The sequence below is a fragment of the Camelus bactrianus genome, chromosome 11 (genome assembly GCF_048773025.1).
Source record: "Camelus bactrianus isolate YW-2024 breed Bactrian camel chromosome 11, ASM4877302v1, whole genome shotgun sequence".
Taxonomy (NCBI): domain Eukaryota; kingdom Metazoa; phylum Chordata; class Mammalia; order Artiodactyla; family Camelidae; genus Camelus; species Camelus bactrianus.
In genome coordinates this window covers 79524729-79547636 of record NC_133549.1, presented here as the reverse complement: position 1 = coordinate 79547636, position 22908 = coordinate 79524729, and the positions used below count along the sequence as shown (strand labels likewise).

Here is a 22908-nt window from a genome sequence, read left to right as displayed (position 1 = left end):
TAAAGGATAGAATTTACTATAAAATTATGCACATGTTTAGAAAATACAAAATTACCAAAAAAAATTAACTAAAAATAAACTGAAACTTCACATTGTTCCACTACCCAGCGATAATGTTATGTCCCATAAGAATATAAACACAACCCCACGTAACCCCCTCATACACCGAACTACCCACAAAGGGATTAAAGATATATATTTATCAAAAGTACCTTTAAGTTTGTTGTGTTCTGAGTCAGCTGGGAAAAGTACATCAGGGAAGAGTTTCTCAAAGCTATAGCCAGCATATTTAGGTCTGTTCTCGACGTAAGTCCTTACTGTTGGCTGTAGTTTCTTCATGAATTCAGGACATGGCGTTCCAAGCTGTTCAATAACTTTATTCCACTGATCAATATCTAATATCAAGTAGCTAAGAAAAATACTGTGTATCTAATGTCCAACATATTAGTCACATCCATATTAAAATAACAAGAAAATGGCAATTAAAAAATCCTAAGAAAGAATGTGGCAGTTATAAATCTTATAGCCACCTTGTAAAAGGCAATGACTGCAGGTGGACAAAAAGATCAATAAACAAGCTTTGTTAACCTTATTTATTATGTGTATGTGTATGTCTACTAATACTGATTTTTATCATAAAAATGGAAGCTTAAAATCACAAATTCTAAATACAAATGGTAAGTGGCTCAAAGAAAAATGATAATTAGTACCCACAGGAACTCTAAATGTAAACTGTACACAGTTCTAGAATACAAAATTTGCCTTTTCTTCCAGCTTATCGGAAAATATGAATGCATTTCCAAGAAGGTAAGAAATATTTCTTATCATCTGTACTGCTTTTTTGAGTTTTCTACACTAACAGAAAAAAATTAGTAGCAATAAAAATGATGGCTCTGATAAAAGTGGCATTTTCTTTTGCCATTCTGTTTAGCTTATGTTAATAAAAATTTTTTAAAGCTCTGAAATTTAAAAACATAACTCATTATTTTGGTAAGTTGTAAGGTCAGAATCCCTGGTCTCTTTCCCCTGAGTCTTTAACACTTCAAGTCCTCCCTATGGACTAAGACCTAAAACTTTATTGTAATTCAGTGAATATGGCTTTTCCCATTCTTCTTCCTAAAACAATTTCAAGTGTCACTAGCTGATAAACACATAACAGATCACTGTTAATGTAAATATTAAAAGTAGTCAGCTGAACAAAAATCATGAACCTAAATCTACTCATCACCATATAAAACTATTACTGCTGAAATTCTTTGGCAAACAGATCCGTATGTTATGCTGAGTAATGAGACAACAACCAAAAGACATAAAACACACAGAACATCAACAAAAAAAGGAGGTGGGGGGGTACAAAACAAAAGGATGACCAGAAGCAACAGACAATTCCAAAATTCATATTAAGTCATAAGTACTTTTAGACTTACTCAAGTGTAAAATTACTGGGAAATTTTAATGCAAGCCATGATTTTTGATTTAGGTCAAATAAATCAACTCAAAGCCAGCAAGTGATTGTGGATAATTAACTTGAGCAGTTTTCAGAATTAACATATGAGACAACCAATGAATGAGGGAAAGGAAAGTCTATGTCAAATAACAGGTGGTATTTTGAAAGAGTAATTTAACAATACTTTCTTATCAGGGAGAGACAAAATACATTATACCTGACCAAGCTGAAGTGCTGTCATACATTTTGACCTTTAGAAACTACACTTTAGGCCAAAGATAAGGATACGATCTGTACCTGGGAACAAAACACCACCTTTGATCATTTCTCCCATGATGCACCCAACTGACCAAATGTCAACTGAAAACAAAATGCAATGACATTAACGTAAAGATTTTGGTTAAAATAAAAAAAATATAAACATTAAAAAAAAATCACGCACACCATGTATACTTCAAAATTATAGAAAGCCGTATAAAATAAAAATGAGTGACAGTGAATGTGCTCTAACTACCAGCAGAGACTGTATGTCCTACTGCCAGATGCAGCCTACAAATATTTCAGCTTCATCTCTCAACAATTTTTGAACTATAACAGCCACAAACTTTACGTCTGTTTAAAAAACCCCACCTGTATGAATGTGCACTCTATTCATTTTCATTAGAGAACATACTGGGAGTTCACCTGACTAATTAAACTGCTGCAGCAGCACAAGGATACAGTCCCTTCCTGGAAAGAGGATTTTGTGGCAAACCATTTCTCCCATAATGCACCCCACAGACCATAAATCCACTATATGTTTGCAGCACAAAAGAAGGAAAAGCAAAGCAAAAGGTTGTTAAAATCAAAGAAGCATAATATGACTGCATTATATAAAAACGGCAAAACATCACAAAAAGAAAAGTGATCTTAATTTTAGCTAATGGAATAATTTAAAACACAAAGTATTTTTCAAAAGGCTTTGATTCACAAAAGCAAATGTGAAGTGTGGCCTTTTAACTACATATTTAATTTTAAAGTGAGAGCTATGCACAGAAATCCCATAATTAAAAAAAACCTATGTATCTTGTCCCTGAGAATTTGTTTACAAAATATAAGAAAGAACCAAACACACATCTTGTAAATTAGGCTGAAAATGCACATGAAGTAGCAAAATTTTAAAAATAAAATCTTGATACTATTTTGAAGTTCAACTGTGCATTATACTCTCTCTTTAAGTCAAATGAAAGAAAAAAGCATGAGCAGAAATAATCGAGTATATCAAAAGGTTTAACAGAAAGAATGTTTCTATGAATGACTATAGTTAAAAAGTTAAAACTCTTCAGAAATTTTCAAGTTGGATTTCATAAATCTGCATTGAGAAGTGCTAAGTTTATTCTGAATTGAAAGTTATCTGTCTTTTTGGCAACACTATGCTGCATTTACTCTACTGTTCCCAAAGGAAAGCACGCAAAGAATGAACAAATAATCAATTAAGGAAACTTAGTAAAAAATGTATTTCATATGTTTTTCGCCTTAAGTTTTTTAAACCCATAAATCCAAACTATTTTGACTTAAGAAGTTAGTTTTGGCTGAATACAGTATGAAAGTTCCCACAGATTTATTATCTACAGTCTCCTGGTGGATTTATTGGCCCTTGTCAACTTTAAATGAGAGCTCTAATCAATGCTGAAAAGAATCTGCTAGACACAGAAATGGGCAATTTGAGGACCTCCACCTGTTTCACTAAAACTAACAAATACTCTGACATTTTCTATCTTTCGGTTTCAAAGTCGGATAAAAAGTAGATGCCTGTAATTTAATATAAGAAAGGGAAAAGGAGCAACGTGAAAGGAAAGCTTCAGAAACCTGCATTTGTTTTTGAAGTCTGAAGGCTCCAATTCTTGAATAGCAAAATGTTAGGAAGGATGTTAGAGATATACCCTTTACCCATGCTGCAGAACTCAGGCACTTAAAAGTCTGTACTTTCTAGTACACTCATAAGGAGACGGCTAGTTCATTACAGAATTTTAGGAGTTAAGTTGGGACAAATTTTGGAAATCCTATGGAACTAAGGTTTCTCTAAAATTTCACATTAAAATACATTAGAATCTTTTTACATTTACAGCATGATTCAACTTTCAAGGATAAAATTTTAGAGGAAAAACTAGTATTCATAAACCAGTTCAGAGAAAAACCTTTTCCAGGGTTTTCATTTTTGGCAAAAATCTATGACAATAATTTTTCCCTATGGATTTTATAGAGAATAGCAAGATTTAGTTAAATATTCAGAACACAACTTATGCAGGTAATCTTAAGAAAAACATTTTAAAACAGATTTCAAAAGCTGCAAGCATGAGAGAAGATACTGTGTGGGTTAGTAAAGCCTTTCCTCAGAAAACAATAAGCCTGATTTATATGTAAAACTAGCTTTACAGGGCCTAACTGCTTAGTCTATTGGGCAGTTTAAATATATTCTGTTATCTTACACTTTCCAAAAAGCATTGGGGTAGCTTGCAATAAAAGCCATATAAAACAACGTTGTTAGAACAGGTGGGGGTGGATGGGAAGTGTCCCCAAAAGGAGGAAGGTCTTATGTTTAACCCTGCTGGCTAATGCAGTTACATAATTAAGCATTACATTTGACTCAGTTTCCTGGGGGCAAAAAAAGGCAATAAAGTGATCTATATAATTCTTATCTAAGAAAGGAAAGTATGTCAATTTTTATGTCAATTTTTTATATGATAGTTTTTCTTGGTGCTAATTTTTGGTAGGAGGCTCCCAAGATCACAATTATAGGACCGAGTGACACATTACACATTATCTGTGACAATCAATGGTTTTACAGCAAATGCAGAAGTAATCTTCATGCTGGTCACTGGAAGTACCAATTCTCAAAAAAAAAAAAAAAAGTCTAATACTAAACCTAACATGCTGAATTCTATATGGTATAAACAACTTTAGGAAAAGAGTAAGAAACAGTCTATTTCAGAACAAAAGAATTATAGTAAATGTTTAAAGTGTTTGTTTTTAATTAGCTCAGAAAAAGAAATTAAGCTATAGTCCTGAGTTCAATGTTATCTTTTATAAAAAAGAACCCAGAAGACTGACTTGATACAGTTTCCTGATTCGAAGTGAACTGCTGTTTCGGACTCCTTCCTAGCAAAAATGTCTAGGTCCTATTTCAGGAAATGTTTCAGATTAAATTACCATATTAAAAAAGTTATGGTTTAAGTCAATAAAATCCTGTATAAACTTATTCATCTCCTAAATGACTGAGATTCAACAAAATTTCTTAAGTATAAATATATGTATGTATATGTATACAATTTTTTAAAATTCATGAACTACATGCCTAATAACTTCCTTCAACCTTGATTCTAGTGCTGATATATATAACTGACTATATTCACACATATTTATGCCACTTCTTTAAGGCTGGACATAAGGGCTTTGATGAAACAGTGAAAGTGACCCTCCGAAAGGTCTCTTTACATCAGTTATCCATCAGCTTTGCAGAATGGCCTTGTTGTAACTCTCAAAGTTTGCACTGAGCGCTACTGCTATTAACTTTTGTGTCATGGGGTTGGAAATGTGTGCAAATATCACTAACGCAAACTAAGATTACTGAAGGTAAACTATTGGTCCACTGTATACTTCCTTGAGCCCATGTTAGAATGCTCATTTTCAAGTTACAGGCAAGCAAATGGCATATGTTCTGTTACAGGGGCCATGGCAACAAATTCTTCATCCAATGGTAGTGTTGATGGTTATGTATTTGTGTTTAAATAAACAGGGGCCCCCAAGTTTTTTCAAACATTTATGACAGAATTTGTAGTTACTTGTAGTTTCAGTTGATAAACGTTTCTAACAGCGATACACATTTAAAACTATGCACTTCATTTTAAGTATTTACATAAGAAATCTGAAAAACAGAAGCAAATAAACCAGAACATTATTCAAGGAAATAGCGTTTGCTGACCGTTTTCTTTGTAGCCCATCCCTAGGATGACCTCAGGTGCTCTGTAGTAGCGAGTCACTACGTAAGGTGTCATCATAAAACTAGTTCCTGCAGTCCTGGCCAGTCCAAAGTCAAGAATCTTCAAAGTGCAGTCTGATTTTACTACTATATTACTGGGCTTTAAGTCCTTCAAAAATAAAAATAAAAAAATTACTGCTATGATATAAACAAATACTTTGCAGTCCACAAGTTATAAGATCACTTGTAAAACAATTCACGTTAATTGTTCATTTTTCTCACTGTAATTATTATCACTGCACAGATTCATTATAACAGGCAAATTTGAGAAATGAGCTTGATGGCATTTTAAATTTATGAATACATACAGTTCTTAAAGAAGTTAGCAATGTTTTATTTGCTAGAAATTATGATTAGGTAGAAATTAAGTAGAGTAAAAGTGATTAGGAAAGGCATCTCAAAGCTCACATAAGAACTACTATGGTAAAAGAAAGAATCTTAAGTTAGCATTTATATTCGTTTGTATACTAAATTACCAACTTTTAAAAAATCTCATTTTAAAGTCACAATAAGCTTTATACAGATATTATACATCAACAATGGGCCATTCTATGTCAACCAAAGCAAATGTCATTTGACCTTTCGAATCGGTAGATGTTCAACTCTAAAGGACTGAAATAGTCATTATCAGTCTTTCCATCACTGATTTGCCACCCAAAGTCATACAAATTTGTTCATAAAATTTTTGACTGACCTTAGAGTTAGGACACCATTGTCTTGGTGCCACTATCCATAAAATTACTTGCTATTGATACTACAATGTCTTTGTGAAGAATTTCCCACCTGATTCCAATACACTGAATTAATTAATTAAGGAATTCTGTGCTATGATCATTAAAAGGCAGCAGCATAAACACTCATGGCTTCAAGTTCAACCAATCTTGCCTGTTAGCTTCCATAAATCCTATTATGAACTAAGAGGCCAAAGAAAGCAAGCGTACACCCACATACATTGAATACCAATGACTAATACAACGGAAAAGAAAGCAGACCTGAAAGATAATGGTTACTTTTGTAATGTCTATAATCCAGAAGGGCATGTATGTTGTCTGTAACATATTCTGATAGGCAATCATGGATGGGTTTAGAAGATGTGTCCTCTAAATGTTTTATCAAATTAAAAATAGGTATCAATAGGCTTATTGAAGTAAGATGAAAATTTTCATTATTGCTATCCTGTAAATATGTTGCCACTGTTTCCAACATATAATGTCTCAGCAAAGTAACACTGCACATTCAAAAAAAAGTATTACAAACTTTGATACTACTTCAATGTCTACCATGTTGGTTAATGATTAATGGCTCTTCATACTACTGCATTCTAGTCTAGGAATAAGGTTCCAACCTTAAACACTTTTATTCTGAAAAAATTAAGAACAAAACACAATTTTTAAAAAACAAGTATTTTTTGTTAAGAAAAAGAAACTCAAAAAAATGCCTCAAAGAGTGTCATCTGAGATCCATTCTTGCATATCAACATGTATCTCTCTACAGATGCTAGTAGCACTGCTATCCATATTTGTGAAGAAGAACTGAACTTGTGTGAATGTGTGTGGCAGAGGTAGTGGACTAACTCAATATTTCACCTTTGCTCCCACATTTTTCCAGCCCAATTGTGATTAATTCTAGTCAATGAATGTGAGTGGGAACAAGGAACAGAAGGGCCAGTGCATAACATCTTTTTGTTTCTTGCCCTGCTCTGGTGATGAGTAATATTCTAGATAGTGAATTGCTGAGCATCTGTGTAAAGCAGTCTTCACCTCACCAAGACCTGTGCTGGACATGCAGTGTGGGAAAGAGATCTTAGTTGTGTTAAGTCATTGAGAATTCAGTGTTTGTTACCTTGGCCTACTTGTGATACTGTAATTTATAATCAGAAAAATAGATATGGTCTTTGTCCCAATTAGTGGCACAGAGGCCTTAGAACTCTTGGAATTTTCCAAGTGACAAGAGCAATAAAGGTGAAAGGAGTGCATAAGAAGTACCTTTCAACTACACCAGAGTTTATGTTAATGGGGTGTCTTCTGGAAAGTGTGAAAGGATGAGACTGGCTTCCCGGGAACCAACAAAGTAATTAGAGGGTTGGCTCTTTCAGCCCCACCCCACAGACCTCCTGGGAGGGAAAAGGGGCTAGAAATAGAATTCAATCACCAATGGCCCAATATTTAATCAATCAAGCCTATGTAATTGAAGCCTCCATAAAAACCCCAAAGGACTGGTACAGAGAACTTCTGGTAAACAAATAGAGAGAAACACATGGAGGTGGCTGGGAGAGTGATGTACCCAGAGACGGCTTGGAAGCTCCATGCACGTTCCTACATACTTTGCCTTATGCATCCCTCCATATGGCTATTCCTGAGTTAGGCCCTTTGTAATAAACCAGTAATCTAGTAAGTAGATGTTTTCCTGAGTTCCGTTAGCCACCCTAGCAAATTAACTAAACATGAGGAGGCAGTTGTGGGAACCTCCAAATTACAGACAGTAGACCAGGAGCATTGGTAACAACCTGGGATTGTGACTGGAATCTGAAGTGGGGGCAGCCTTGTGGGACTGAGCCTTTAACCTGCAGCATCTAATGCTATCTCCAGGTAGATAGTGTCAGAATTGAGTAAAATGATAAGATACCCAGCTGGTGTCCAGAGAATCTGAGAACTGTTTGGTGTGCGAAAAACTATCACACATATGGTGTCAGAAGCATTATGGCATTAGTGTGAGAATAAAGGAGACACAGAAGAATGTCTTCCTTTATATTATTCTGACACTGAAATTGATACCAGGAGTGGGGTATTACAATTATAAACGAAGGATCATAGCTTAGCAGCTGAGTAGCAGTTCAAAGGTTGGAAAGGTGATCCAGGTTATAGAATAGCAATACATTCATTACATTCATGACACTGTCATCTACAATAACCAGAAGCTCTAGAACAGGGGTTGGCAAATTAATGCCTGCTTGTTTTTGTGAAGAAAGTTTGATTGCAACACAGTCACACTCACTCATTACCTACTGCCTATGGCTATTTTTGTGTTACTGTCATAAAGTTGAGAAGCTATAACAGAGACTGCAGCTTACCATCAGCAAAACCTAGGATATATACTATCTGGCCTTACCTTTACAGAAAAAGTTTGCTGACCCCTGCTCTAGAAGAAGAGATTGAAAAGCAAAACTTTAATAGTGTGTGTAGGTGGCTACTGGGTGCATATCAAAGAAGTGGCCACTTTACAAGATATATTCAAAGTCCTAAAAGGAAAAACCTGCAACCTAGGATACTCTACCCAGCAAGATTATCATTGAGAATAGAAGGAGAGATATAGAATTTCTTGAACAAACAAAAACTAAGAATACAGCACTACTAAACTAATCCTAAAAGAAATATTGAAAAGTCATCTCCAAATAGAAAAGAAGCAAGAATCCACAAGAAAGAGACAATCACAACTGGAAAGTAAATCACTTAAATAAGCCAGTACACAGATTAAAAAATAAAATAAAAATTAAAACATTTAAAAAGAATTGGCCACTCTACAAGAAGAAATAAAAGGAACAGAGAATCCAGAATTTCAGGGCTTTGCCATTCTGGAGAAGTTAAATGTTACTAGATCTTTTAAAAAAAAAAATGGTGGATTGTTCAGCAAATATCTCCTCTTCCCAACTTATATACTTCTTCACCTTATTGATGGGCCTAGACTAATTTTGGCCAATGGAATGTGAGGGAATGTGGTGTTCACAAAATCTGAAGAGAAGTTTTACATGTGCCTGATTGAGTTAGCATGGCTCTTGCCCTTCTTTCACTGTGAGAAAAGGATGTGCCTCAGGAAGGCACTCCTTCAGCCTGGATGCTGAAACCTGAACATGAATCAAACCCTGAAACTGACTCTGTGACCTGCAGCAGTGCCACACAGCCAAACTGCAGACCCCTAAGCAAGCAATAAATGTTTTAAGTCACTGATATCTTGGATTTGTTTTTAATGCATTATTTTCACACGGCAATTCTGAAAGCCTTTGAGGTAAAAAGACCTGTAAACTCTTTAAGCTGATGAAAATATTTCAGACTTGCCAACAGAGGCTTAAAAAACCATAAAGGTAGACATGGAGTCCAAGAATCTATAGAGGCAGTGAGCTAACAGATGTGCTCTGAAAAGAACTGTAATGAAAAAGGTAAGAAGCCTCCTAAGTTTCTAAGAGAGTTGTACTATTAAAAAAAAAATTCTAGCCTTAAAACAATGGTTCTTAAACCAGGGCAGTTTTGTTCCCAGAGGATATCTGGTAATGTCTAAAGAAATGTTTGGTTGTCATAATTGGGGAGTACTACTGGCTTCTAGTGGGTAGAGGCCAGGAATGCTGCCAAACATTCTATAATGTATAGGAAAGTGCCTCAAAAGAAAGAATTATTCATCCGAAATGTCAGTAGTGTCCAGGTTAAGGACTGCCTTAAATGACACTAGGGCCCCCAATCTTTTACAGATAGGAAGCTGAAAAAGCTGTGCAGCCCTCAATGAGAACACATTTCCAATACTCACTTGATACATATTCAAGAAGGCTGGTAGAAAAGACTCTCCACAGGGTGGAGAAGGTATCACAGAGAAAAGAGAGTATTCCTTGCAGAGATAAGATTCAGGGCCTAATCACATAGGCCAATATCACATATGAACACAGATGCAAAAAATCTGCAACAAAATAGGAGCAAAACAATTCCAACAGCATATCAAATTACACACTATGACCTAGCAGGACTCACCCCAGGAATGCAAGGGAGGCTCAATACACAAAAATTAACCAATGTAATGTACTACATTAATTGAACCAAGGAAAAACAAATATATGATCACCTCAACTGATGCAGAAATGCATCTGACAAATCCAACACCTTTTCAAGATAAAAACTCTTAAACCAGGTATAGAACGTATGTGGTGAAAAATTAATCCTATGTAAAGAGAGGTATGGTATTTGCCCTCAGCTACAGCTGATCTCTAAGCCAGTGGAATGTCCTGACTGACAGCAGTGACTTTATTTGCCAGGGGGTTTTTGTCACAGGACAGTCTAACAATGTGATTTATGACTGGGGCTTTAGGACACATGTTAGTTCCAACTTCTGGAGAAATAGGAGACTAAAGGTATTAGCGTGAACCTTAGGGAGGGTTGGAGACTAAGGGAGGCAGCATGTGATTGAGCAGCAAGGAAAACTCTGGAGTGAGCTTTCCTTGTTGGCAATACTCTGCATGCATTTTCATACTTTGTGGCTGGGAGAAAAAGGATTAATGACTGAAATCTCCATGATGTCTCCCACATTCTGCCCTAAGCACCTCCTTCTTCAGTTGGTTTTAATTTGTATCCTTCTGCTTAAAAAAACTTTTAAGTGTAGTGCTTTTTGGAGTTCTGTGAATCATTCTAGTGATCACTGAATCTGAGAGTGGTTGTGGGGACCCCAAATTTGCAGCCAGCTAGTCTGAAGTGAGGGTAGTCTTGTGGGGTTTGTGCCCTCTAACTGTACAATGTGATTAACTCCAATGCAAAAGGGAACTTACTCAAACAGATAAAGAGCATTTAAAATGAAACCCCATAGGTAATATCATACTTAATGGTGAAAACTGAAAGCCTTTCCCTTAAGATTAAGAATAAAACAAAGATGCTCACCTTTGCCACTTTTATTCAACATTTTACTTCAAGTTCTAGCCAGAAAAACTAGGCAAAAAACAAACAAACAAAAAAACCCCCAAAAAACCAAAGCAACAACAAAAGGCACCCAAATTGGAAAGGAAGAAATAAAACTATTGTGCAGATGATGTAATCATATATAGAGAAAACTGTAGGGAAAAAAAAAAACAAAAAAACAACCCTAATAGGATAAACTGAGCAGAGGTGCAGGATATGAGATCAACACACAAAAATCTGTTCTGTTTCTATATAACAGAAACGAACAATCTGAAAAGGAAATTAAGAAAACAATTCCACTTATAATACCTTCCAAAAGAACAAAATACCTAGGAGAAGATTTTAACTAAGGAGGTGAAAAGACGTACACACTAAACACTACAAAACATTGCTGAAAGAAACTAAAGATCTGTTGTAGACTGCACTGTGTACCCCTAGCCCACACCCCAGAGCAAATGTTGAAGCCCCAACCCCCTAATGTGACTGTATTTGGAAACAGGGTCCTTATGGAGATAATTAAGGTTAAATGAGGTCATAAGGGTGGGGCTCCAATACAAAAGAACTGGTGCCCTTACAAAAAGAGAGACACCAGAACTCACTCTCTCCCTGCATGCACAGAGGAAAGGGCATGTGAGGACACAGCAAGAAGGCAGCTATCTCCAATCCAGGAAGAGAGGTCTTCTCAGCAGAAACTGAATTTACAGGCACCTCGATCCTGGACCTCTAACCTCCAAAACTGTGAGAAAATAAATTTATGTTGTTTAAGACACCCAGTCTGTGGTATTTTGTTATGACACCCAAACAGACTCATACAACCTATGTAAATGGAGAGACATCCTGTGTTCATTAGTTGGGATACTAAATATAGTTAACATGGCAAAACTACCCAAGCAATCTACAGAGTCAACAAAATTCTTATTAAAAATTCCAGTGGCCTTTTCTTCAGAAATGGAAAAGCTAATACTCAAACTCATATGGAATCACAAAGGGCTCTGAGTAGTCAAAATGATATTGAGAAAGACTAAAGTGGTGGACTCACATTTCCCCATTTCAAAATTTACTACAAAGCTATAGTAATCAAAATAATGTGGTACTGATATAAGCATGGACACAAAGGCCAATGGAATAGGGAACTAAGAGTCTAGAGGTAAAACCACATGTCTATGGCCAACTGAATTTCAACAGGGGTGCCAAGAGCATTCAATTAGAAAACAACTGTCTCTTTAATAAATGGTGCTGGGACAACTGGATTTCTATAAACAAAAGAATGAAGTTGGCACCTTATTTCACACCATACACAAAAATTAATTCAAAGTGGGTCAAAGACCTACACTTAAGAGATAAAACTATAAACCTCTTAGAAGAAAAACTAAGGATAAATCTTAATGACCTTGGATTTGACAATGGATTCTTACATATGACATTAAAAGCACATGCAATCAAAGAAAAAATAAACTGATTTTCATAAAAATTAAAAGCATTTTTGCATCAAAAGAGATCAAGAAACTGAAAAAACAACATATAAAATAGGAGAAAACATTTACAAATTACATATCTGATTAAGATCTAGTTATCCAGAATATACAAAGAACTCAACAACAAAAAGACAAACAACAAATTAAAAAATGGGGCCAAGGGCTTGAATAGACATTTTCCCCAAGAAGATATATAAATGGCCAACAAACATGAAAAGATACTTAATGTTATTAGAGAAATGCAAGTCAAAAAACCACAAGATACTACTTCATATTCAACTAGGATGGCTAGAATGAAAAAAGACAGTAAGTATTAGCAAAGATTTGAGGAAATTGGAACTTTTTGTGCATTGTTGGTAGGAATGTAAAATGGTGTAGACATTGTAGAAGACAATTTGGTGGTTCCTCAGAAAGTTAAATACGAGCCAGCAATTCCATTCCTAGGTAGATACTCAAAAGAACTGAAAGTAGGAATTTAAACAAATGTTCATAACAGCACTATCCACAAAAGCTAAAAGGTGGAAATAACCCATATGTCCATAAATGGATGAATGGATAAAGAAAATGTGGCAAATACATACAAAAGAGTATTAATCAGTCATAAAAAGCAATGAACTATTAATACATGCTTCAGCATGGATAAACTTGAAAACACTATGCTCTTAAAGAAATCAGACAGAAAAGGTCATATATTATATGATTCCACTTATATTGAAATAACCAGGAGAGGCAAATCCATGGACACAGAAAGCAGACTGGTATGATGCCAGGGGCTGGGGTGAGAGGGATACGAGGAGTGACTGCTCGATGGGTAGGAGGTTTTCTTTTGGGGCAATAAATATATTTTGAAATTTGCTATTAGTGGTGGTTGCACAATGTTGTGAATACACTAAATATCATTGAATTGAACACTTTAAGATGAATAATTTTACATTTACATGAATTTCACTTCAATGATCAAAAAGAGAATATGATAATTTTTTCTACTAACCCGATGAATAATTCCAGCAGAGTGAAGGTGCTTGATTCCACACAGCATCTGGTAAAGAAGGTAGGACATTCTTTCATGATCTAGTTCCATTTGAATCACTTGACAAAGATTTGCATCCATGAGCTCCATGACTATGTAACTTCATGGGAAAAAAGAGGACAGCTGAAGTACACAGTAACAATCAGAGAGTAATATACTAACAAAATTTTAACTGTCACACTTACACATCTTGAAATTCTTCTAGGGACTTCTGTGGTGTAAAAACATTCAACAGGCCAATTATCTGTGGTAAAAGCAGAGAAATAAAAAAATCAGAAATTGCTTAATAATTTTTTTAGAGGAGCTGCAAATACATAGATTAAGAAAAAAAAACTACCCTCAGTGTAAAAATTTTCTAGTCTTATGTTCTAAGCTCAAGCAATCTTTTTTATTTTATATATTACAACTTTATGGCCAGGGGTTGGGGGCAGGGAGGGAAGCAGAGCACAGAGGATCTTTAGGGCAGTGAAAGTACTCTGAATGATACTATAATGGTAGAAATATGTCACTATACATTTGTCTAAACCCAAGAATGTAAAACCTCAAGAGTGAAACCTAATGTAAATTACGGATTTTGGTGACATGGACGTGTTAATGTAGGTTCCCTGACTATAACAAATGTACCACTCTGTTGGAGATGTCAGTAATGAAGAAGCTATACATGTATGGGGGCAGAGGGTACATGGGATATCCTCTCAGTTCTGCTGTGAACCTAAAACTGCTTTTTAAAAAATAGTCTTAAAACACACACAGGCACACACACACACACACACACACACACACACAAACTATATCAACAGAAGAGCCTCACAAAATCTATTCCATTTATGAACACTCAATTATCAAGGACCTACATTATATAATCCTCTATAATTTGTAAGCAAATCTGAAATACCTTCTGCCAGCTCTTATCCAACTCAGTATTTCTAAATAATCTCAGCCCTTTTGCCTGCTGGTTTTTCATTAATACTGCACTTCCCCAGTTTTCCTCATTTCCAGTCTATTCCACTAGTTCATCCACAGGCATGTGCTCTTTCCTACTATTCTGTCTTAATCCTCCTCCTTTCTCTATCTGTATCCTGTTCCTGGGTGATACTATGTATGTTTTTTTCTCCAAACATCTCTACGTGGGTAACTTGTAAGTAGGCATTAAAAGTCCTTTTTTAGCTTATGAGTCTTAGATTTTCCTTGATACTTCACATGATCTCTCACAAAATAATATAAAATTGAACTCATTATCATTCCTACCCAAATCCCTTACTTTTCCAGAGTGCCTTTTCTTTTACAATAGAAGGTTCAAAGTCTTTTTTGACATTTTTTCAATATTTGCACCGTAATAAATATTTAAAAGGATGTTGCCCACTTTACTGGCAGTTTGAATTTCAGCCTCTTCTTTTCACTCCCTGTGCTACTATACACGTTGAGGATTCTAACATTTCATCTAGGCTGTTCACGCTATAATAACTTCTAACACTTAGTTCCCTAACAACGATTTTCTGCAAATCCAGCTACCATTTTACTGCCTATAATATACGGTAATGAAAAGACCTGATAGTATTACTCACCTTCTCAAAAACTTGATTCTAATAACAACAAAAATTACAACCCCCTCTTGCAGTACATTCAAAGCCCTCCACGACAGGACAGCAACCCACTTCATCTCCTGCTGAGCCCTCTACTAAACTTGATACTTTATCCATACTAAATCAGTTTAAAGAATATCGTTAAAAAAAAAAAAAAACCACAAAGGCCTTTAAACATACTATTCCCTATGTTTGTTATTTACCTACTAAACTCTAACTACTAAAACTTCAAGACAGGCCTCTTTGGAGAGTCTGACAACCCCCTAGTCCTCGACAGAGCTGAATATTCTACTTTGTCCCCACAATATCTTATGTGTTATTATGGCATTTAACACACTATAGCATAGTTTCACTTTCACAACAGCCTCATCCCAACCACACCAAAACCCTTGTTAGAAAGAATTGTGTCTTATTCCCCTTTACAATTCCAGCATATAGGAAAATATCTGACACACATTTCTGAAATGTCTTTTGACAATTATACTTAGAAATGGGAATGCTTTTCTAGGTATACACTTCATGTGGGCAGAATCTAGGTTACTGATTTAAGCATAAAGCTTTGCTTTAGAGGCATTCAGGTATTTGTTCAGTGAATAAATTCGGAAAAATAATTTTCAGATCAGAGAGGTTTTAAACAAATTTGTTTAAGACAGAGGAAGTGATAATAAATATTTAGTTGCTTGAAATGAATTCCTGTCTTCTAACCAGATGAACTGAATACATATACCTGGACACTTGGAGAAATACTAAAACCGTTCTCATTAACATCTGGGAAATCCCAGAGTAGAAGAGAGGTGTTAAAGATGAAAGCCATTTAGACACAGAAAGGTGATGAGTGGTTGCTTAGAGCTGAGGGGGATGGGAGATGGGGGAATGAGAGCTAAAGGAATGGGGCTTCCTTTGAGGTGATGGAAATGTTCTAGAACTGACTGTGGTGACAGTCACACATATCAGTGAATATACTAAAAACCACTGAACTCTACACATTAAACAGGTTAGTTGTATGGTATGTGAATTGTATCTCAATAAAGCTGTTATTAAAAAAGATTAAAATGGACAGCTTCAGCAATTACATTAATTATGTAATCAAGAAAATTACATCAATCATAGACTTACATCAACAAAAGTCAAGGACTGATTAAGTGGGTGGTATATGACTACTTTGAAAGAAGTAAAAATTACTAGAAACATGTAAAATTTTATTTGTTTATTACTTCTGTGAATAAAAATAACAACAAAACAATAACAACAAAGAATAGCAGCAGTAGATCAGGGAAATGCAACCAGATATAATAAAGATTTCAAAAAGGCATTTTTGAAAATGTCACTAGTAACAATATCCTTGTGAACAGGTTGAGGAATTGAGGAGATCTGGGCAACTGTTATAGTGAGACATGTACTTTTTTGCGGTATACCCAAAAGTTGCTAATGAATTAATCCAACTATTATGCAGGCATCCTGAGCAAAACTAAGTGAAGCGAACAAGTGAAAAATCAGAACAAAGAAGAAGAAAGCGATCCCCAACAGTCCAGTAAGAGGAGCCAAAATTCACATGTGAAACTGAATAGGAAGATACAGAAAGTACTAATACTTATTATCTAAAACAAAACAAAACAAACAAAATGAATGGGAAAGACCTGTTAGTAGGTCTGTGACAAAGAATAACTTGCTGAGATAATGTGAGTCAGATGATGACCTGATTTCCAAACAGGATTACAATGTCCACACTTAAGAAGAGATGATATGCCTCAGTCCCTCTCAGAGGATTCAGTCAGACACGCAGTACTGTGTACTAGGTGACAGAGCCAAGTGCATTCAGAAATAAGTGACCAAGTTGAAAAGGAAATTCAAAACCGTCTATGAAAAGAGTGGAAAATGTACAATATGAATGTACTTAGTACCCCTGAACTGTACACTTAAAAATGGTAGACAGTAAGTTTTATCTTATGTGTATTTTACCAGAATTTTTAAAAAAAGAGAGAATAGGAAAAACCAGAGATGTTTAGACCAACGAAGAGATGATTTGAGCAAAACATGAAATTGTTTAACAGCCAAGACATTACAGAAACATCCATCCATGAGGGAGTGGAAAAATCCCATTACCATTCTTCTTTTCCCTATCTCTAGTTCCACATTCATTCACTGAACAATTCACTGAATAAGTATGCTCTGAGCACCTATTCTGTGCCAGCACTCTTCTAGGTGCCAAGGGTATTGCCTAGATGAATTTGCGACACCCACACTAGAGGGTTAATCATGTGAAACAAGCTTTCCATGCCCTCTATTTAGGCGACAGAATCATCTTTCTTTGAAGTCACTTGCCCAAGCTCAGGAGGAGGGTGTCACTGGCCATCACCCTAGTATAAAACCAAGGGAATGCCACCATTATCGCCACAAAACAAGGCACAAGCACTTCTATTCCAGAGCAGGAGCCACCAGCAAAACCCTGACAAGCAACAAGCCTGGTTCCCATGCAGAACAAGAATGGCTGACACACCTTCTTTCCCCATCACTGATTGAGCAATCTTCTCTCTCCTTAAATCTCAGCACTTTTTTCCATTTGCCATAATTTGACAATTAACTTTTACTGCTTTATTACATTTGATGTTTAACTCTTTCTGTATTTATTCTGTCTTCAAAGTAATACTGTAATCTCCCCAAATGAGTAGTCTAATCCTTAACTTCCATGAATGCTTCCCCTTAGGGGCCAACCTAACAACTGCAATACATGGAGGCTTGCACATAACTAGCTCTCAAAATGTGGTAAATTGTGTTATATGCAATCAGAAAGTACAGAGCTCTTCATATCTTATAAACTCCCTTGGACAAACACCACAAAACGTCTCCAATCAGATGCTTTTGGTTTAGTACTTCATAAAACTGTCCCTTTCAGAATTCACTCCTAGTTTGTTTCCTCTTGACTTGGAAAAATCATCCATTAAAATAATCATAAAAGTAAAAGTATGCTTAATTTAAGTTTAAAAAAGTGTAAATGGGATGAAAGTCATATGTTGAAGTCTTTAAAATCATTAGAAAATAGTATTAGGAACGTTTTACTAATTTCACTTAAATATTTTTTTAAAGTTTCTGCTAAACTGCTTTATCCAATAGTATTAAATAACAGTTCCAATGTCGAAGAATAAGGGGAAGGGGGAGGGAGGGTTTAGCTCAAGCACTAGAGCACGTGCTTAGCATGCACGAGATCATGGGTCAATCCCCAGTATCTCTTCTAAAAATAAACAGATAAACCTAATTGCCTCCCTGCTAAAAAAATAAAATAAAATAGAAGTTAAAAAAAAAAAGAATGGGAACAATTTCATCTCTGTGCTAAGGCTTCAGTTTTTGGAAATGTCAGCTTAATAGAAAACAAAAAGCAGAAGATGAGATCAAGCCTAAATAAAGTTCTAAAACACCTCCCTCTTTAAAGATCCTTTTGCAAATTAAACGTCAGAAATTTATACAATCTAAATTTCAGAAGCCATTTTTCTTCTGACATAATTTAATAAAGTTGAGAAAAATTTCACAATGTAGATATCCCTTTAAGCAATGTTTCAATCCAAAGGAACAATTTAAAGTACCTATTTTAAAAGTTTTTTGATATCAATGTATTCATGAACAAATCTTGATTTCATTTATACTTAAGAAATTTTCTACAGTGTTCACTTACATTTTTGTGATTTACACATTTCATAAGAACTAGCTCTCTGTAAGCACGCTTAGCATGAGTTTGATTCTGAAATGGCCGGCTTAGCTTCTTGATTGCAACGTTTCTTTCAAGAATGGCATCATACGCTGCACTGTAATAAGAAATTCAAACAACAAAAAACTTATAAAAATCTGCAAAACTGAATTTATGAAACATTCATGTAGATTCCTCACTTTCTCCAAAGATAAATGCAAATGAATCAATTTCCAGACTTTGATGCTCAACATGTTTTTTCTAGATCTATTACAGCATATTCCAGCAAAGGACAGCATTGTTACCTGTTTCTTAATATTAAAAGTAAAAAATTGACCGTGAAGAAAGAGACTGTTTACTGGGTGTCGTCCAAGACCACCTAGCATACAATGGGCACTCAATGCACAAATGTTTAATAAGTATTCAGGTACAACAGATAGCTTAAAGCCTAAATGAATCCTTTTCCTGAAATCTACACCAAGGAAAGACAGGATAAAGAATACATGTGGTCATAAGTTCTACTCAAAATACTTGCTGAAGAACTCTACATTAAGTACCTCACCTTCTCCTCTTTAGACACAACAAAATGAATATAGAAAGAGGAAGGCACATATAGAGGCATCTATATGAAAGATTATTGTTTTAAAAAGTAAACACTTAAAATTTGCTTTGGAGGAGAAATTAAAAATCAAGGTATTTATAAACATAAATGCTAGATTTCAGGACATTAGAAGTGGCTTCATAACTATTAATGAAACACCTATAATTCTGTGAAATATAACACTATACTCATTACCCTTCACATCTTCCTTTACTGTATGACACTGACTAAATGGCACTTCGCAAATGACAGGTGAGAGAAAGTAAAGCACAAGTAAGGTAAAGTGTCTTAAAATTATACACTATCATGATTGAAAGAGACTAAAAATCATTTGGATTAATCACTTCCTGTTATAGGGCCAAAGAGGTTAAGTAATTTCCCCAAGGTTAGCCAGAAAATCAAAAGCAAAGCTGAATGAATAAATGGACACATGTACATATTCTATATACAGCATAAATAACCATTGCCTGTCTGCATATATATATACATACTCATACCAAAACATACATAAATATTATAATCTTTACTTAGAAAATGCTGTTATTTATAGATAGGTCCTTCCCAAATGAAAAATAAATATTAGGGGTCAGGCAGAATTAGAAGTTTTGACTCAGAAAAAGTATGTTTTATTTTTAAACACTGAATTCACTCCTATTAATTTTTTATCTGCTAAATCAAAGTAATATTTCAAACTCTAAAAGTTCTAAAGTTCAAAAGTATCTAAAAGTTCAAAAGCACTATTTTGTACCCAAGGTAATTAGATTTCTAACTATTAATTCCTAAGTGTGCACAAATTAGAAATACCTGGGGACTCAGAGGCCCCAATCCAGACCCAATGAATCTTACTATCTATAATTGGGGCCAAAATAATGCCTTTTTAAAAAAATTTAAGTTCTTCAGTTGATTCTGATAGTAACCCAACAGTGACGTTTAAAATATTTTTTAATGTTTCTCTATTTCATAGCAATCTTTTATGAAGGAATAAGCAAAAATTTGAAGGCATTTATTCCTTAGGACAGAGGCTGGTTACCTTCCAAAGCAATTAAAAAAAAATTCTGGTACACAAATTTCAAAAAGCACTTACCTGAGGATAAGGGAAAGCACAGAAACCTAATAGATTTTTAAATCCTATTAAATATTTTATAAATATATTCCTCACAACAACACTGTAAATTAGATAGGAAAACAGGCTTTAGAAGAGCTAATTTGTCATGAGTCACAAAGTTAATCATAGAGCTAGAATATGAACCAAGAGTGAGCTATCAAAAGCCTTTCCACATTGACATTACATTATTTTCTTTAAATTTAATTTGTGGTTGGTTAAATGTGATCAGTTAAAATGACCACCAGCCAGCCAATAATGCATTTTTTTGGTATTCTTTTTTATTGCTGTATAGTCAGTTTACAACACTGTGTCAATTTCTGGTGTACAGCATCATGTTTTAGTTATATATATCATACATATATTCATTTTCATATTCTTTTTCATTGTAGGTTACTACAAGATATTGAATATAACTCCCCATGCTATACAGTATAAACTTGTTGTTCATCTATTTTATATACAGTAGTTAGTATTTGCAAATCTTGAACTCCCAGTTTACCCCTTCCCATCCCCTTTACCCCCAGATAACCATAATTTTGTTCTCTATGTCTATGAGTCTGTTTCTGTTTTGTAAATAAGTTCATTTATCTTTTTTTTTTTTACAATTCCACATATAAGAAATATCACATGGTATTTTTCTTTCTCGTTCTGGCTTACTTCACTTAGAATGACGATCTCTAGATCCATACATGTTGCTGCAAATGGCATTATTTTATTCTTTTTTATCAGTCAGCCAGTAATACTTTATAAAATAACCCAGCTTCTGTAATTTGTTATAGTATAAATTATTTTAAGAATACATAAAAGAATAAAAATAGAATACATAAAAGAAAAAAAAGTTCCCATTACACAAATTTGCTTGATTCTAATATTTTTATCATATTTGCTCTGAATTTTTAAAAAAATAAATATATTATTTTAGGTTTTAAAGTCCCCTTCTTTCTCTTTATTCTCAGAAGTAAGTACTATCTTGAGTTAGGTGTTTATGAATGTTTTTACACTTTTCTACATGTATATGCATACATAAATACATGGCATTGTTTTCCATATTCTAAATAATATATGTGGTATAATCATGTGTGTATATTATACATCTTGCTTTTACACTCAGAATTACACTTCTGATTATCCTTGTTGATATATATAACTCGTTAATTTTAAATATTGTATAGTATTTTGCTGTATGACTATTTTTTACTCTCTTACTAATGGATTTGATGCTGTTACCAATTTTTTGCTATTATAAATTGTATAGCAAAAAACAGCCCTTTGCAGGTCTCTTTCTACATATGTGCAGAAGTTGTATGCAAGAGTTTTTCTAGAAACTGGGAGAACTGCAGGGATATAAACACTTACGATTTTTTAATGGATCCCAAAACAAATCTGGTTCAAAAAGAGGTAATAAAAATATAATTATGCTTGAGTGAGGCTTAGAATTCCCTAAAACACTAGCTTATTATGCTAACTTAGTGATCTAAAATCATTAACAGAACTGTCCCAAAGAGCATTTTGATTTTCAGTTTATAAGGAATTATGCTGATCCATAAAGCCTAGGCCTTTTGCAGAAATTAGCTTGTAAATCAATTTTAAAGATACATAGGAGTTTTGAAACAAATATAGAGATACTAGCTGACTTCATTCCCCAGCGTAAAGTAAGATTTATGAAATTCCAGAATTTTGTTGCAGTGTAAAAGTGATGATTAAGTGAAGCTTCTTATTAAACAATTAGCTATGGGAAGAGATGTAGACATGGAATTACCAAGCATGCCACTTACTCTTTTCTGATAGGTATTTGTCTTTATATGCTTATGATCAAGTATTTAATCATAATTTATACTTATCGATGACAGTGCTGATTTTAAAAGTTATGTTTTATGAATAATGAAAAGGTCATCAATCTCAGAACAAAACAACTTACCATGCTATGGCTTTAATTTAAATTTTATAGGTTTGATTAAATTTTTTGAAGCAAGCTAGATATTTACCAAGGAATCTACACTGTGAGAGTAGAAAACAGAGCAGTTAATGATTCTTTGCCTATTTTTAGAAACAAAAACTTACCACACTATTCCTTGAGCTCCTGAGCCTATAGGTTTTAAATTCTGATACCGTTTCAGGACTGTGAACGTAGAATCTCCAATCTCTACACTATAAAAATTGCTGTCACGCTTGCTTCTACTCATGGTGGCATGCAATTAATTTAATGGCTTCATCCAAAAATTCACTGAGAAGCTGCAAAATATAACAAAATGTGACATTAACAAAATGAATTTGTTTAATCTTAACATTCAAGTCACCACTCTGTTCACAGATTGCTAGATC

The 22908-nt window shown here is 34.5% G+C and overlaps 1 protein-coding gene across 4 annotated transcripts in view; it reads right to left on the bottom strand.

Moving 5' to 3' along the window:
- Window positions 1-22908, bottom strand: part of MAPK8 (mitogen-activated protein kinase 8) — an 89252-nt gene that overhangs the window by 8953 nt on the left and 57391 nt on the right. For 2 of the 4 annotated variants that reach the window (XM_074374353.1, XM_074374355.1), the window contains exons 2-8: window positions 22648-22818; window positions 18869-18998; window positions 13804-13862; window positions 13580-13718; window positions 5409-5574; window positions 1736-1807; window positions 213-395 (exon numbers count right to left, since the gene is read on the bottom strand). In XM_074374353.1, coding sequence (XP_074230454.1) covers window positions 213-395; window positions 1736-1807; window positions 5409-5574; window positions 13580-13718; window positions 13804-13862; window positions 18869-18998; window positions 22648-22769 — 871 coding nt within the window. In that variant the 5' untranslated portion in view covers window positions 22770-22818. Of the gene's footprint in view, window positions 1-212; window positions 396-1735; window positions 1808-2167; window positions 2240-5408; window positions 5575-13579; window positions 13719-13803; window positions 13863-18868; window positions 18999-22647; window positions 22819-22908 lie in introns of all 4 variants that reach the window. The other 2 variants (XM_074374354.1, XM_074374356.1) reach the window with 2 other exon arrangements.